Below are 12,496 nucleotides of genomic sequence, written 5' to 3'. Positions count from 1 at the left end.
TATTGTGACTGGGGCTGAGGCCCCCAAAACACCAAATCTAGATGAATCCCTGTCTCTTTTCCTATAACCTCTCAGAAAAACAGACATTTACACTCTTTAGAGGCACCAAATTAAAAGGAATAATCATGCCCATTTCCTAAACTTGAGCCATTTTTAAAACTTCCTGTAAATATAATGTTTCTGTTGTACTCTCAGAAACTCCAAAGTAAAACACGGCACAACACAGGGAAATCTCTTTATTTATTTCTTCTCAGACGCCCCAAAGTCTGAGACAGCAATAAACAGTCCAGTATCTTCCCAGAATAACGCAACTTTTAAACAAACATACATTACTTCACACAAATAAAAACAGAATTTTTCAATCCAAACAGACTCGGCATTCAACCCAAACGCAGTCCTGCTCTCACTCCTCTGCTGCAGATAGCTAAAAGGTGTGAGTCATGTGACAGTCTAAAGCAGTCTCTTCCTTGCTCCACAGCTGTCAATCACTGTTCCCTCAGCCAATAGCACAGCTTGCAGCCGTTGCGGCTTGGGTTGGGAAGGGAGTGTAGGGGGGGCAGGATGTCATCAGGGTAGGCAGTGCGGGATTGGTTGCTCGGCTTAAACTGCGTGACATGCAATTGAGGGAAGGAAGGGTGGAGGCGTCATGTTTGGGTGCCACAATTGCAAAACAACACAAATAGATACACAGATTTAGCTCATAATAGAGTTTAAAGTTGGTTTATTAGGGTTGTATCACTGGGCTGAACTTTGATGACGAAGAGCAACAGTTAAACTCACAGCTGTGAAAACAACAGGAATTCATAAAATGTTTGCTTGCTGTGTGTTGCATGTGTACGACTTACTTGACAATAACTCCTGTTACCTGCAGATACGCCTCTATAAATGACTTTAATCAGTTTGTGTGTGCATGTGTTATGTGAGGTCACCTTTTCTAATTGCTGCCAACATGCGTCAGTTTGTGTGTGGATGCTGCTGTATGTCTATCTGTAGGCCCTGTTGTGCCGTGGGTACGGCGACATAATTGCGTCCACGCTACCTTCGCTGTCCGAGCTGCTGTCAGAGTCGCTGCTGCCGGAATAAACGCAGAGTCCTGGTAAAACACCGACACACACGGCCGCCGACGGCAAGTGTAGTACGCCTTGGCCGGAGCTCAAGGCGGCTGAGGGCGGCTTTGCAGTGACGCCAGGGACTGTCTGTTGATCTTTGGCTCCTGCTCCGCCCCCCTCTTCTGGAAAGCATAACTTAAGTGTAAGACCTTGTGCCAACATACAACAGTCACAGTGATTTGAACTGTAGGAAAGAGAGTAAGAGTGGTCCACTGAATCTGCATCCATTTCCACTTTTTAACAGGCTCACAGGGAACAAACTCCACTGTATATTATATGAGCTGCATATTAATGTGTTTTTCTGGCTGCTGCCCACCTGTGTGTTTTTCTCCATTTCCTGTCGTTGCTGTTGTTGCCGTGATTTCCACTTTCTGTTTCTTACTGCTGTCTGATTGTGAGGAACTTGGAGAGAGAACAAAGAGATTAGAAAAACAAGACTTAAAGCTGATCCAATTAATATTTTTATATCAGCAATTTTGTGAAATTCCTGAGTGTGGCAATTATCAACAAACTCTGTCGGTGCTATTGAAACTGTTAGTCTCTTTGAGCTCTGTACTTTGAACAAAAACAAGTCTGAGCCAGACAATAAAGAAAAGGAGACAAAGTTAGGGCCTAGATGGTGAAAACACTGGAGTATTTAAAAAACTAATTTTCCTTTATTTAACGAGAAAGCTGAAGTCATTTTCAATAGTGTGTCCTGAGCAAAGATAGCATTAAGTCAGCATGTTTATAAAGAATCTCCACTTTGAGACCCAAGAGCCTCTGGCTACAAAGTAATATTAAAGGAGAGTCAAATTTGGATTTTGGCAGGTGGAGGGCAGAGGCTAATGGCAGCTAAAAAACAAGGCAAGGCAAGTTTATTTATATAGCACAATTCAACAGCAAGGTGATTCAAAGTGCTTTACAGAGACAATAAAAAGCATGATTTAAAATGGAAAAAAAAAAGAGTGTAAGTTTTAAAATTTAATCTTAAAAGTAAAACAGTGGATTTGGTGTTTTACTCAAATGCAGCTGAGAACAGGTGAAAACAACAAGAACACGTTTTAAGGATGGTGCATGTTCATGTGCATACTTGCGTCTCTTTACAGCTCCAACTAATAAATGGGCCTGTGACAGGTGGCTGGTCCTGTGCTCCACCCCTTTAGGTGCCACCTTCTTTTCAGGCTCTTTGCGGCTCTCTGCAGATGCTTGCTTCACTAGAGCGCTGTGAAGCTACACAGTTAAGGTGAAGAAAAAAAAAAAAACTCCTTATGGGCTCCTAGCGTGGAAAAGTGGGGGATTAAAAACTGAAGGGAGACACCAGAGAGCAGACTGGAAAGCTTTACTCAAACTAGTAAGAATATGAATGTAAAACTCAACCTCAGAAGTAGAAATCTTGCTGTGGAGGCAGTTCGTATTTGAATGAGAGTTCGAATTGCTATTGATTTTAATATAACGCAAACTTAAATGCAACTCTCATTCTGGTTTTATTTTTGCATGCTGGCTTCTACGACTCCAATCTCAACCGTGCAAGTGGCCTGTTTGAATATGAAGGATATTCTGTATTCCAACAGCTCCTTTTTCTCCTCGTCCCTGCGTTGTTTCTCCACCAGACACTGTTGCCGGGAGACCTCGTCCAAGAAACTGCTCTCATCCTCATCCAATCCCCTCACCATGTTCTCTGTTACCATAGAAACATACTCTCAAACACATGACAAGAGAGTGACTGCATTTCCCCGAAAACAAACCAGAGACAATCTGCCATAAAAACTGCACAAACACACAAAGTAGCGTCATCTGAGGAAGCACTGAAAACAAAAATCTAACATCACTTGCAAAAATGTTGAATATGGAATTATAAATGAACAAACTGAAGAGAGCTTTTCCAAATAAGCTCTACATAAAAACTGGGGGTAAGTTGTCTGATACTCGAAGCAGGAGAATAAATTTCAATGTTTCCCTTAATGTAATCATTGCTTCCAAGTTGTGAAGACATTTTTGAAATCTTGAATTTCATCAGAATTAAAAGCACCAAATTATGGGAGTAGTTATTCCCATTATTTTGTTGGGAGAAGAATCTCAATTCCCAACCTGACATACAGTGGTGTGAAAGAGTTTTCCTGAATTTCCTTGGATCACAGTGTGATGTCTGGCTTTTAAGGATCCTTTGATCTACTCCACTTTAATCTCCTTTTCCACACAGGTCAATGTAGGTTTGGATTTTTGCCCCCCTAATAATAAACACCTTCATTTAAAAACTGCATTTTGTGTTTACTTGTGTTATCTTTGTCTAATATTTCAATTTGTTTAATGATCTGAAACATTTACGAGTGACAAACGTACAATAAAATCAGGAAGGGGCACAAAGTTTCACACCACTGGAACTCTGATAAACTCTTCAAGATTAAATCTACAGACTTTACAAAGTTTCCTCAAGAGCCAAAGACAATTTTAAGGCTGATTCGGACTTTGATTAATAAGTGGACCTTAATGATGTCTAAAAATGGTGGCTTGTGCTCTAAAAAGCTTAAGTTACATTTGCTATGAAGCTGTTCAAAAACAACCTTTAGAAACTGAATGTTAAAGTGTACTGACACATACTGCTGATAATACATTATTCATTATCTCTTACATCACAGAATTACAGAAGAAAAGTGTTCATTCAAACCCTAATGAAAAGTGGAGCAACACCCACAAAGACCTACTGAATTTAAACTGCTCCTCATATTCTTCTTGTTTCTTGTCTTTCTGTTCCTGCAGCCGCTCAAAGAGGGAGCGTGGGTCATACTCCTCCTCTGGGACCTCTGAGAAGTACAAAGGACAAATATAAAGGGGTTACATGCACAGTGGGACATCCTTTAGAGGTTTTGTATAGTTTTGGATATGTGTTCTTACCCTCTGGGTCGTCAGGTTTTCTGATTTTCTCCCATTCCTCCTGTCTCTTTTTCCTCTTCTCATCAAGCTCTGCTTCAGACACAAACTTCCTGCTGAGGTCGACACCTGTTCCTTCTGCTCCTTCCATTACAACTGCGCAACATAAAACACAGAAATTGGCTGACTCTTATATTGCGCTTTTCTACTCTGAGCACTCAAAGTGCTTTCTGTGTAACATTCACACTCCAATGGACGCATTGGAGAGCAATTCTCGGTTAGTGTCTTGCCCTAGAATTTTGGTATGCAGACTGGAGCAGTCGGGGATCGAACCACCAACCTTCAGATTAGACTACCTGCTCTACAGCCACACAGAAGCTCTGAATACCATTCTAAAATGTGTTGTCCCATCTCCGCACTGGACACAGACCATTTACAAGTGACTGCTCAATCAGTACCTCTGGGTTTTCCTCAAAGAACACAGAATATTAATTGATTCTTGACATAGCTCAGCAAAAAAATAAGTCTATTCCATTAAAATAAGCAAAACCCTTAAAAGACTTTGTAGCTGACTACTGCGTATTCCCAATACTTACAAGTGTTAATTGTTTACAACCACCTGAGGTTACAGTCTGCTGAATAAATGTGACATGGTACTGTAAAACACAATGGCATCACTAGAACAGGTTTCTGATGAAATGTCCATCTCTGCATTAAAAAAATAAAACAAAAACAATTACTACTTGTTCCAGCTGTGCCCTTTAGGGGTCGCCACATCAGATCATATGCCTCCCACTCATCCCATGCTTTGCAACCTCTTCTGTCACACTAACCCTGTGCATGTTCTCCTTCATGAAATCCACGAATCTTCTCTGTGCCCTTCCTCTTTCCGTCCTGCCTGGCAGCTCTATCATCAACATCTTTTGAAAATATGCACGTTCCCTCCTCTGCATATGTAAAAACCATCCAAGTCTTGTTTGCCCAGCTAACTTAGTCTCCAAACCGCTCAGCCTGATCGATCCCTCGGACATACTCATTTCTAATCCTGTCCCTCATGGTCACTCCCAGTAAAAATATTAACATCTTCAACTCTGCCACATCCAGCACTGCCTCCTGTGTTTTTGTTGTCGACATCTCCAAACCACGTGTCATAACAGGTCTCACGATAGTTTATTTTGCCACGTTTCCTGACAAATCAATTTACTGGCTTGCACACTTCCTGCAAAATATTTTGGTGACTTTAAAAATAAGGTACAAAAGATGAAAACGGCCATCACGTGACAGCTTTCATTGGTTGGCATTACAGCAGATGGTATTAAGCCTGTTATTTTTATCAGTTCATCACATACAAAGCAATAATAACAAGTGCAACAGCTGGACAACACCACTGCACAATATTTCGACTAAGCTGTACCGATCTGCGTGGTTTTATTTAGCCCTCTGATGAATATGAAGATTGAAGCCATTTTAAAACTTTAACTGACGTGAAATAAGGTGACGAGTGAATTAAGTGAGAGATCTGCTTAACTGACCGAAGCATTTGGTTTATAATGGGCCCTGATGATTCACTCACTGTTACACACAACAGCGAGAACAACGCCAGCCGCTACACAGAGTTAGTCCCTTAAAGCTGTGGACACACAAAGATTAAAGGAAACACTCACACACCTGACCTCTTGCCTATATAGCAGAGCAGCAAACTCTGAACTCGCAGATGCCTTGTGCGTTGCAAAGCCGCGGCTAACGTTAGCTTCGTTAGCGTTAAAAATAATATTTAAGAGCAACAGAACATCATGTCAAGTCTGAAAAGAAATATTTTCAGATGCATGACCAAGAAGTCTTTCGTTTAGGACTGCCTCGTATCAAGATTAAAGACCTGTATGTGGATAAACCTTACCAAGATCCAGGCTTCTCGCTAGATTAGCGCTCCAGTTTAATGATCTTTGTGTCACGCTGAAGACGGCTCGTCGCGAAATACGGCGTTCGAATTAAGTTCCGACTCACTTTTTTGTTGTTAAACGCACGCTGCTCTGTTTTCAATATATGTTAATAGATTATTTCTATTTATTTTTTAACAGAAAAGGCCTACCGAATATTACCGATGACCTAGATTTATTAGTAGACACAGTTGTTGTCAATTATTAATTATATCTACATCGTGTGCTTCTTGCGCGTATAATTAAAGAGTCCCTTAATTATACGCACCATTTGTAGTTCCATTTTCCAGAAAAAATAAACAAACCAAAACCTCAAATAAATAGAGGTCTAAACAAAAAATAGTCAAAACAAGACGGAATAAACATGAAAATAACAAAAGACTAAAGCTTTTCAAATAAATTACGTTTGCAGATAAAACCGTAAATATACAGTACAAAGTTGTATATATTCGACCTTCCCTGTAAGTTTGCCTTCTCAGATTAACTAATGAGTATGAGTAAACCCATAAAAATAAGATTGTAAGCAGTTACTAAATTGATCACAAGATGGCGCCTAAAATCCATTAATGAGGTCCAAAGGTATCTCTGGAGGACTGTTCAGCTACATTTTAAGGGTAGATGGTCATTTATTTTACTCGTTCGTCTTGTTCACGATGACTTCTTGAAGTGCCTTTTCGATTTAAGTGACAGATTCCAGATGATGGAATGTGTACGTTTAGCAAGCGGCGCCCACAGGCCACAGCCTCCTGTGTTGCTAAAGCAAAGTACAGTTTAAAGAAAAACGATCCTCCACTCACTTAATTCTTTCCCTCTGCAAACACTTTCTTGGCTAGTTTAAAGTTTCACGGATAGTTTCAAGTGTTGCTGGACAAATGTAGGAAACATGTAGTTTCATTTGTAATAAATGGTTCCCATTTTTGTCCAGAAGCATGTTATGCTTTACGGTGTATGGGATTGGCAAGTTGCTATCATATGACTGTGCAGTGCCATGAAGTAACCTTCAGTTTCACAGTCAGATCCAACCCGTTCTTGTGACATCTGCTTTCAAAAAGCAAAAAGGATGATAAGTATAACAGGAGGTTTGCAGCTTCTTACACGTGACTTCAAAAGCCAGTGGATGACATCACTGGCCTCACATCATGCAAACACAATTTTTCAAGCATAACTTATTTTTAGAATCACTTTTATATTTTGAAAATTTGTTCCGGTTTAATAGTCCAACCTCTGACAGCCTAACCTGCTGCAGCAAGTGTTTGCCCGTCGCTGAGCCTGGTTTTCCTAGAAGTCAGTTGCTTTTAAAAGGAAGTTCTTCCTTCCAGCCATATCAAGTGCTTACCCAGGGGGATCATGTGATTGTTGGAGTTTTATCTCTAATAAAGTAGGGCATTTACTTTAAGATCTCTAAGCTCCTTAAGGGCACTGATGTTGTATATTGGTGCTATATAAATAAAACCTAAAGAAAGAAAAGAAAACCATTCCAATGGTTTTATTCAGCTGAGGGTTACATTATATCGAAGTTAAGTCAGATATTATAAATGATGCACTACGACCAAAATAGTAACTATTGATGATTGCTAAGCTGAAAAACTGAAATTACAAGACAGTATTTTCTGTCCCAGTCCAATGAAAGTAATGGCCTCAGCCATAGTGTCTCTAAAATAACTGTTGTTTGTTCAAAACGCATGCACATAACTGAAACCCAAATGTTCTTGTGGGTTGATTAGTCAGTCTGATGTGCTGTTTTTACCAATCAGCTGGGGAGTGAGCCTTTCAGTGCCTTTTAGTAATTATACATGCTTCCACAAATGCAGCGAGGTTATTATTTATTTATATTATCAACATGTTGTCAGGTCCTGTGATAAAATGCATTGCACCATGGAGATTAATGCTAAAAGCTCAGTCATTTTTTAAAGGAACAGTTCACCACTTATGGGTGTTGGGATTTGTATCAGTTTTGATGTTTCGACTGCAACGATAAGGCAGCAGCTAGTAAACGTATGCAAGCATGAAAAAAAAGAAAAAGATTTTGTACAGGCTAAATAAAAGTAGGGCTGCCCAATTATTTGTATTTTAATTTGGCCTCCCACTATTTAACGAGCATCGCTCCGACTGTTAAAACTCAAAACAACAGGAAATCAGACGCTCCCTAAAATCATGTAGCACCACGTGTGTACATGTACCGATCGCCGCTGTTCCCTGCAGCGCGCAGCTTCAAGTTTCTTAGATGCAGTCTGGACACAAATATACAACGAAATTTAAATGCCACTACAGAAAGTCACTGCAGAGGATGAAGAGCTTGCCCCTCAAAGCGGATCAACATCTAAATTACGGAAAGTAATAAAGAAGAAATCAAATGCAACGAGTGCCGTGTGTTTGCAACAAAAAGCAACACAATGTATTCAAACTGCACAAATTACAGCAGAATTAATTCATGAATGCGAAGAAAAACAATGCAATGCTAACGTGAATCATCCAGCATCAACTCAGGCGTCCATAATAGCGAGCCTGTAGGCTACAGCGCGCGTCTGTGTATCCGTCCACATCACAAAGACGCACTGAAATCACCAATGCAATTGCATTTCATTCGGTGTCCAGTGAGCACGGCGAGTAACGAATCTTTTGAGAAAATGGTCCGCCTTATAGACAACAGATATGTTATCATTCCACCAAAGTGGCAATACCTGTGTGTATTTTCCCAGCTGGAGCAAAAGACTTTGTGTTATTTATCTGCCACTTTTAATTGATTAAATGTATTGAAAGATTTGTACAGATGTAAAAGTAAAATTCTGTTTACATTACAGTAGATTTGGCATCAGATCAATATTGATATTAATACTTGTATGCATAATAATCTGTGTAGGCTTTTAAAAATTCAGTAGTTCTAAATACAGTAAAAGGAATTAAAGGAAAAAGAAGAACATCTGACCCCTGCAGTGAGGGCATGTGGTGGCCCTGTTATGCTATGGTTTGGATCCACTTGTGTTTGGGAAGGGTCACTGCAGGTCAATACACAGCTGTAGGGAGAGATAACCTTTTCCCTAAGATGAAACATTTATATCTTGTTGAGAGTGGTTTGATGAGTATCCAAATGATGTGAATCACACGCTGTGGTCTTGATAGTCACCTGAATCCAACCCAACAAAATATCTGTATTTTGAAGTCTCCATCACCAGGTGAAAGAATATGTGTTGCATGATTGTTGTTTATCTCTCCAGTAGAGTTCTAGAGAATGCCAAATTCCAGTGAAGCCACCAACAGCTATGAGACTTTCTGTTTTTTTCTTTTATTCATTCCCCATCTGCATCTGTGAATAATTTCATTTTTTATTTTACATAAACAAATATCATAATACAAACTTGACTCTGATCCTTCAGATTTGCAGAGACAACAACATAACCACGCTGTTTCCCATCCACATCCAGGGCCAATCAGTTACTGATCAGCCTGACTTTCACATAAATAAATAAATAAATAAATAAATAAATAAATAAATAAATAAATAAAATACAAACACACTCACTGGGAGAACATGCAGACTCCGAACAGAAAGGCCCCAGCTGACCAGAAGCAACAGTGCCAATCTCTGCATCATGCCCTTGTTGGCTGTCTGTTTCTGTACAAATGTTAGACATTAGTTTAGATTTATAACTCAAGAGCCAGATCCTACGCCACCAGAGCTCGGCGGTGTGCGTACACCTGAAATAGCTTTAGAAATGTTTACTTTCCCGATGTGGCTGGTCTCTGAGCATTGCAGCCTCACTGTCACCCTCTCTCTTTGTCTTTGGAGACACACATGTTTCTAACCGAAAGGTTCTCTGCAGATGAAGAAGAGGATGGGTTGTCGTGGAAACTGAATCATAGGCTGGTAGCTACGGTGACAATTGCATACAGTCATTTGCTGCTGTGAACACAAAGTGCACACAGAAACAGAGGTGCAGACCTAAACTAATGCTGTGGAAAATCAGGAAGATTCTATAGTTTGCATATACACACTGGCCAACTGTGTGTCCACTGCTCAACCTTTGTGCACCTCTGTCTCCATGTTCTTCTGTCTCTGCATCGTGACCCTATTTCACGTCTCCTGAGCTCTGTCCATCTCCTGTTCTTGTTTTAGTCTCTTTATCTATGTCACCCACTCTCCCTCGCTCTGCCTCTCTGCCTGAGTGCTTTTCTTAGCCCATCAGAATTGTGTCACTTTCTCCAGCACGGTAATGTAGAGATGTAATGGCTGCCCCTAAAGGGAGCACAGAACCTGTTGAATATTCTGCCTTTCTACTTGCACCTGTTCCCTGCTCTTTGCTCCCTCTCCAGGGCTCCATTATGGATTATTCACCTTAAAATTGGATTTTTGCCATTGCAGCTAACATTCTCAGAAAGTGCTGCTGAAAGCTGGAGCTTCATGGAAAAGGAAAACCTGTAATTACACTTTTTATTCATATTGTACCCACTGGAGGAGCAATACAGTTTTCTCCACACTGGTAACCCGAAAGGCTGAAAATTAAGCAGAAAAAGTGAAAAAGTCAGAAACTGAAGTTCATCTGATGAACATATTTAGAGCCTTGTACAAAAAAGGGTTTAAGTATTTTTACTTAAGGTTAATAACAACCGTCTTGGGGTGAATCTTACTTATAACTCACTTTTTTGGATTGTATTACAGTTTGTTGGAATGGTTCCTGTAGCCTTCAGTTGTCTTCTGGGACTCGTTTTGTGGTGTTCTTACCTTTTAGTGCATTTATAATGGAGGTATTTAAAAATAATATGGCCTGCTGTGAAGTACAAATGGTCCAAGAAGTCTAGTATTTTTTAAAATCTGTTGCTTAACAATAATTAGCTCTCTGTGTGTGTTGGAAAGGTTGGAAATTGAAAACAACAATCCTGGTTCTGTCCAGAAGTAACAAAATCTACCTAGCAGTGATTGTAAAATGTAAAAGTACATGCAGAATTCTTGTGACTCTCTTGTCAAGCGCACAGAAGACAAAGAAAATGCCTTTGCATTTCATCAGCAAATCTCACTCTTCAAGACGTTTCAGTTAAAGGGTCAGATAAAAGTCATTAAAAAAGGAAGTAGTGTAGGCTTCCACTCTCAGGTGCTCAGATGGGCAAGAAAATATGTAAGCGTGCACAAGAAACAATAATAACAGGTAGACTACAGATTGCAGTCATCTGATTTTACCCCTCCCAGTTCAAGCGCATAATCCATCAGCTCTGGCTCCCATTAATTGATATTGACTGTATACATCACTCGAGCCTAACAATAAGTAATTTTACATGTTTTTTTTTGTTTTTGTTTTAAAGCCCCATATTCATTCAGGTAGATGAGGCTTGAAGTGAGGAGGATGAGGGTTCATTTGTGTTTTCACATCTTTGTTGAAGGTAACCCTTATAAAATGGTACGATCCTTCACATCTCAAGTCAGTAAGTGCAGACAAAAGTTAAAATTTGCCTCCATGACACACGAACATACGAGTTCTCTACTCATTCATCTTTGTCCTACCACAGATTAAGTGGCTGGTCTCTACCCACACACATTAAATATGATTTGGCAGAATGACAATATCCATCTCAGCCACTGTATTCAAGATAGTGGGATAACATGGTAGCTTCCACAAACTCTCACCCACTCCTGTCTATTTTAAATTGATTAATTCCAAGTTTGTTTGTTTTTTGAGAAAATCAGTTTGTTGGAAGATGTAATTACACTCTCAATGTAATGTAATTAATTACAAAATGAAGATCTAGAGCTAAACTAGAGAAATCATTTTCACTACACACCTTCTGTTATATTTCTAACAATGCAGTTTGGTGACAGTTCCGACAGCTTTGAGATGTTTTGTGTTACCACTCTGACTTTAAAAAAAAAACGAAGCGAAAAAGTCCCTGTTGTTCTAGGTAGACTTTGTGCACAGTTTTCCAAGAACCTTAGCAGGTTGCTTCTTCCAAGTATCTTGTCGCACGAGTCTTTTGTGGATTCAAGCTGTTTCCGTGTCTTCAGTATCTTCCTTGAAATCCGGACTGACTTCAGGAAGTTGACATCAGTGCTCTGTGGGGATCAAACCCTCTGTTGTCGGACTTCTTGTTCTTCTTGTCGCCGCAGGTGGTTCTTTATGACTGTATATGAAAGGGCCTGTTATCTGTCTGCACAATACTGTGGCTCAGAATCAGACTGACATGGGCGTTGAATTTAATGCGCAAAATTGGACTAGATCAAAATTAATTTGGTTAATTGGATTGTGGGATGTGTATTCAGTTCTCATTAAGATCTTGGCAGGAGAACTGTACATCTGGAGCTGAGCTCAGCTGGCTGACTTGAGATTGAAAAACAGGGTGACAGTCAAGGTGTGAAGATAACATTTAAATTCTCTCAGTGTGTTAATAAGCTAAACATTTAACATGGAATTTTTCAATTCTCTTTAATGGATTAAATCTTTGCTACTCAAATAAGAGACTCAATCTCAAAGCCTTTAGAAATATAGTTTGTCAAATGGGACTAGAAGGTGATTTGATCTTGTGATGATGGTCAGAAACAAGTGTTTCAGTCCATCTGAGCTCAGTTCACTGGCATCATTAAGGATGGCATGGGTGTCTTAGTTTAGTGTGGTG

The 12,496-nt window shown here is 39.8% G+C and overlaps 1 protein-coding gene across 1 annotated transcript; it reads right to left on the bottom strand.

Annotated features, from left to right (window-relative positions):
- Positions 1-220: 220 nt before the first annotated feature.
- Positions 221-5,924, bottom strand: psme3ip1 (proteasome activator subunit 3 interacting protein 1). Its single transcript, XM_005750651.1, has 8 exons — positions 5,857-5,924; positions 3,984-4,115; positions 3,794-3,892; positions 2,648-2,769; positions 2,182-2,315; positions 1,426-1,511; positions 1,040-1,231; positions 221-605 (listed from the first exon to the last, which is right to left on the bottom strand). The coding sequence occupies exons 2-8, from the start codon at positions 4,108-4,110 to the stop codon at positions 601-603; spliced, it is 765 nt and encodes a 254-aa protein (XP_005750708.1). The 5' UTR covers positions 4,111-4,115; positions 5,857-5,924; the 3' UTR covers positions 221-600.
- Positions 5,925-12,496: the final 6,572 nt, after the last annotated feature.

Source organism: Pundamilia nyererei, unplaced genomic scaffold, assembly GCF_000239375.1.
Source record: "Pundamilia nyererei isolate P.nyererei 1_Seehausen unplaced genomic scaffold, PunNye1.0 scaffold00283, whole genome shotgun sequence".
Classification (NCBI taxonomy): domain Eukaryota; kingdom Metazoa; phylum Chordata; class Actinopteri; order Cichliformes; family Cichlidae; genus Pundamilia; species Pundamilia nyererei.
The sequence above is the reverse complement of the archived record's forward strand: the minus strand, read 5'-3'. Positions and strand labels throughout refer to the sequence as shown.

What these genes read in the sequence shown, in the direction of transcription:
- psme3ip1 (XM_005750651.1), bottom strand. Translation starts at nt 4,110, where the DNA reads ATGGAAGGAGCAGAAGGAACAGGTGTCGACCTCAGCAGGAAGTTTGTG. An exon ending in GGAGCTGTAAAGAGACGCAA is followed by an intron (nt 1,512 to 2,181) that starts GTATGCACATGA and finishes TCTCTCTCCAAG; the next exon opens with TTCCTCACAATCAGACAGCA. An exon ending in AAATGGAGAAAAACACACAG is followed by an intron (nt 1,232 to 1,425) that starts GTGGGCAGCAGC and finishes TATGCTTTCCAG; the next exon opens with AAGAGGGGGGCGGAGCAGGA.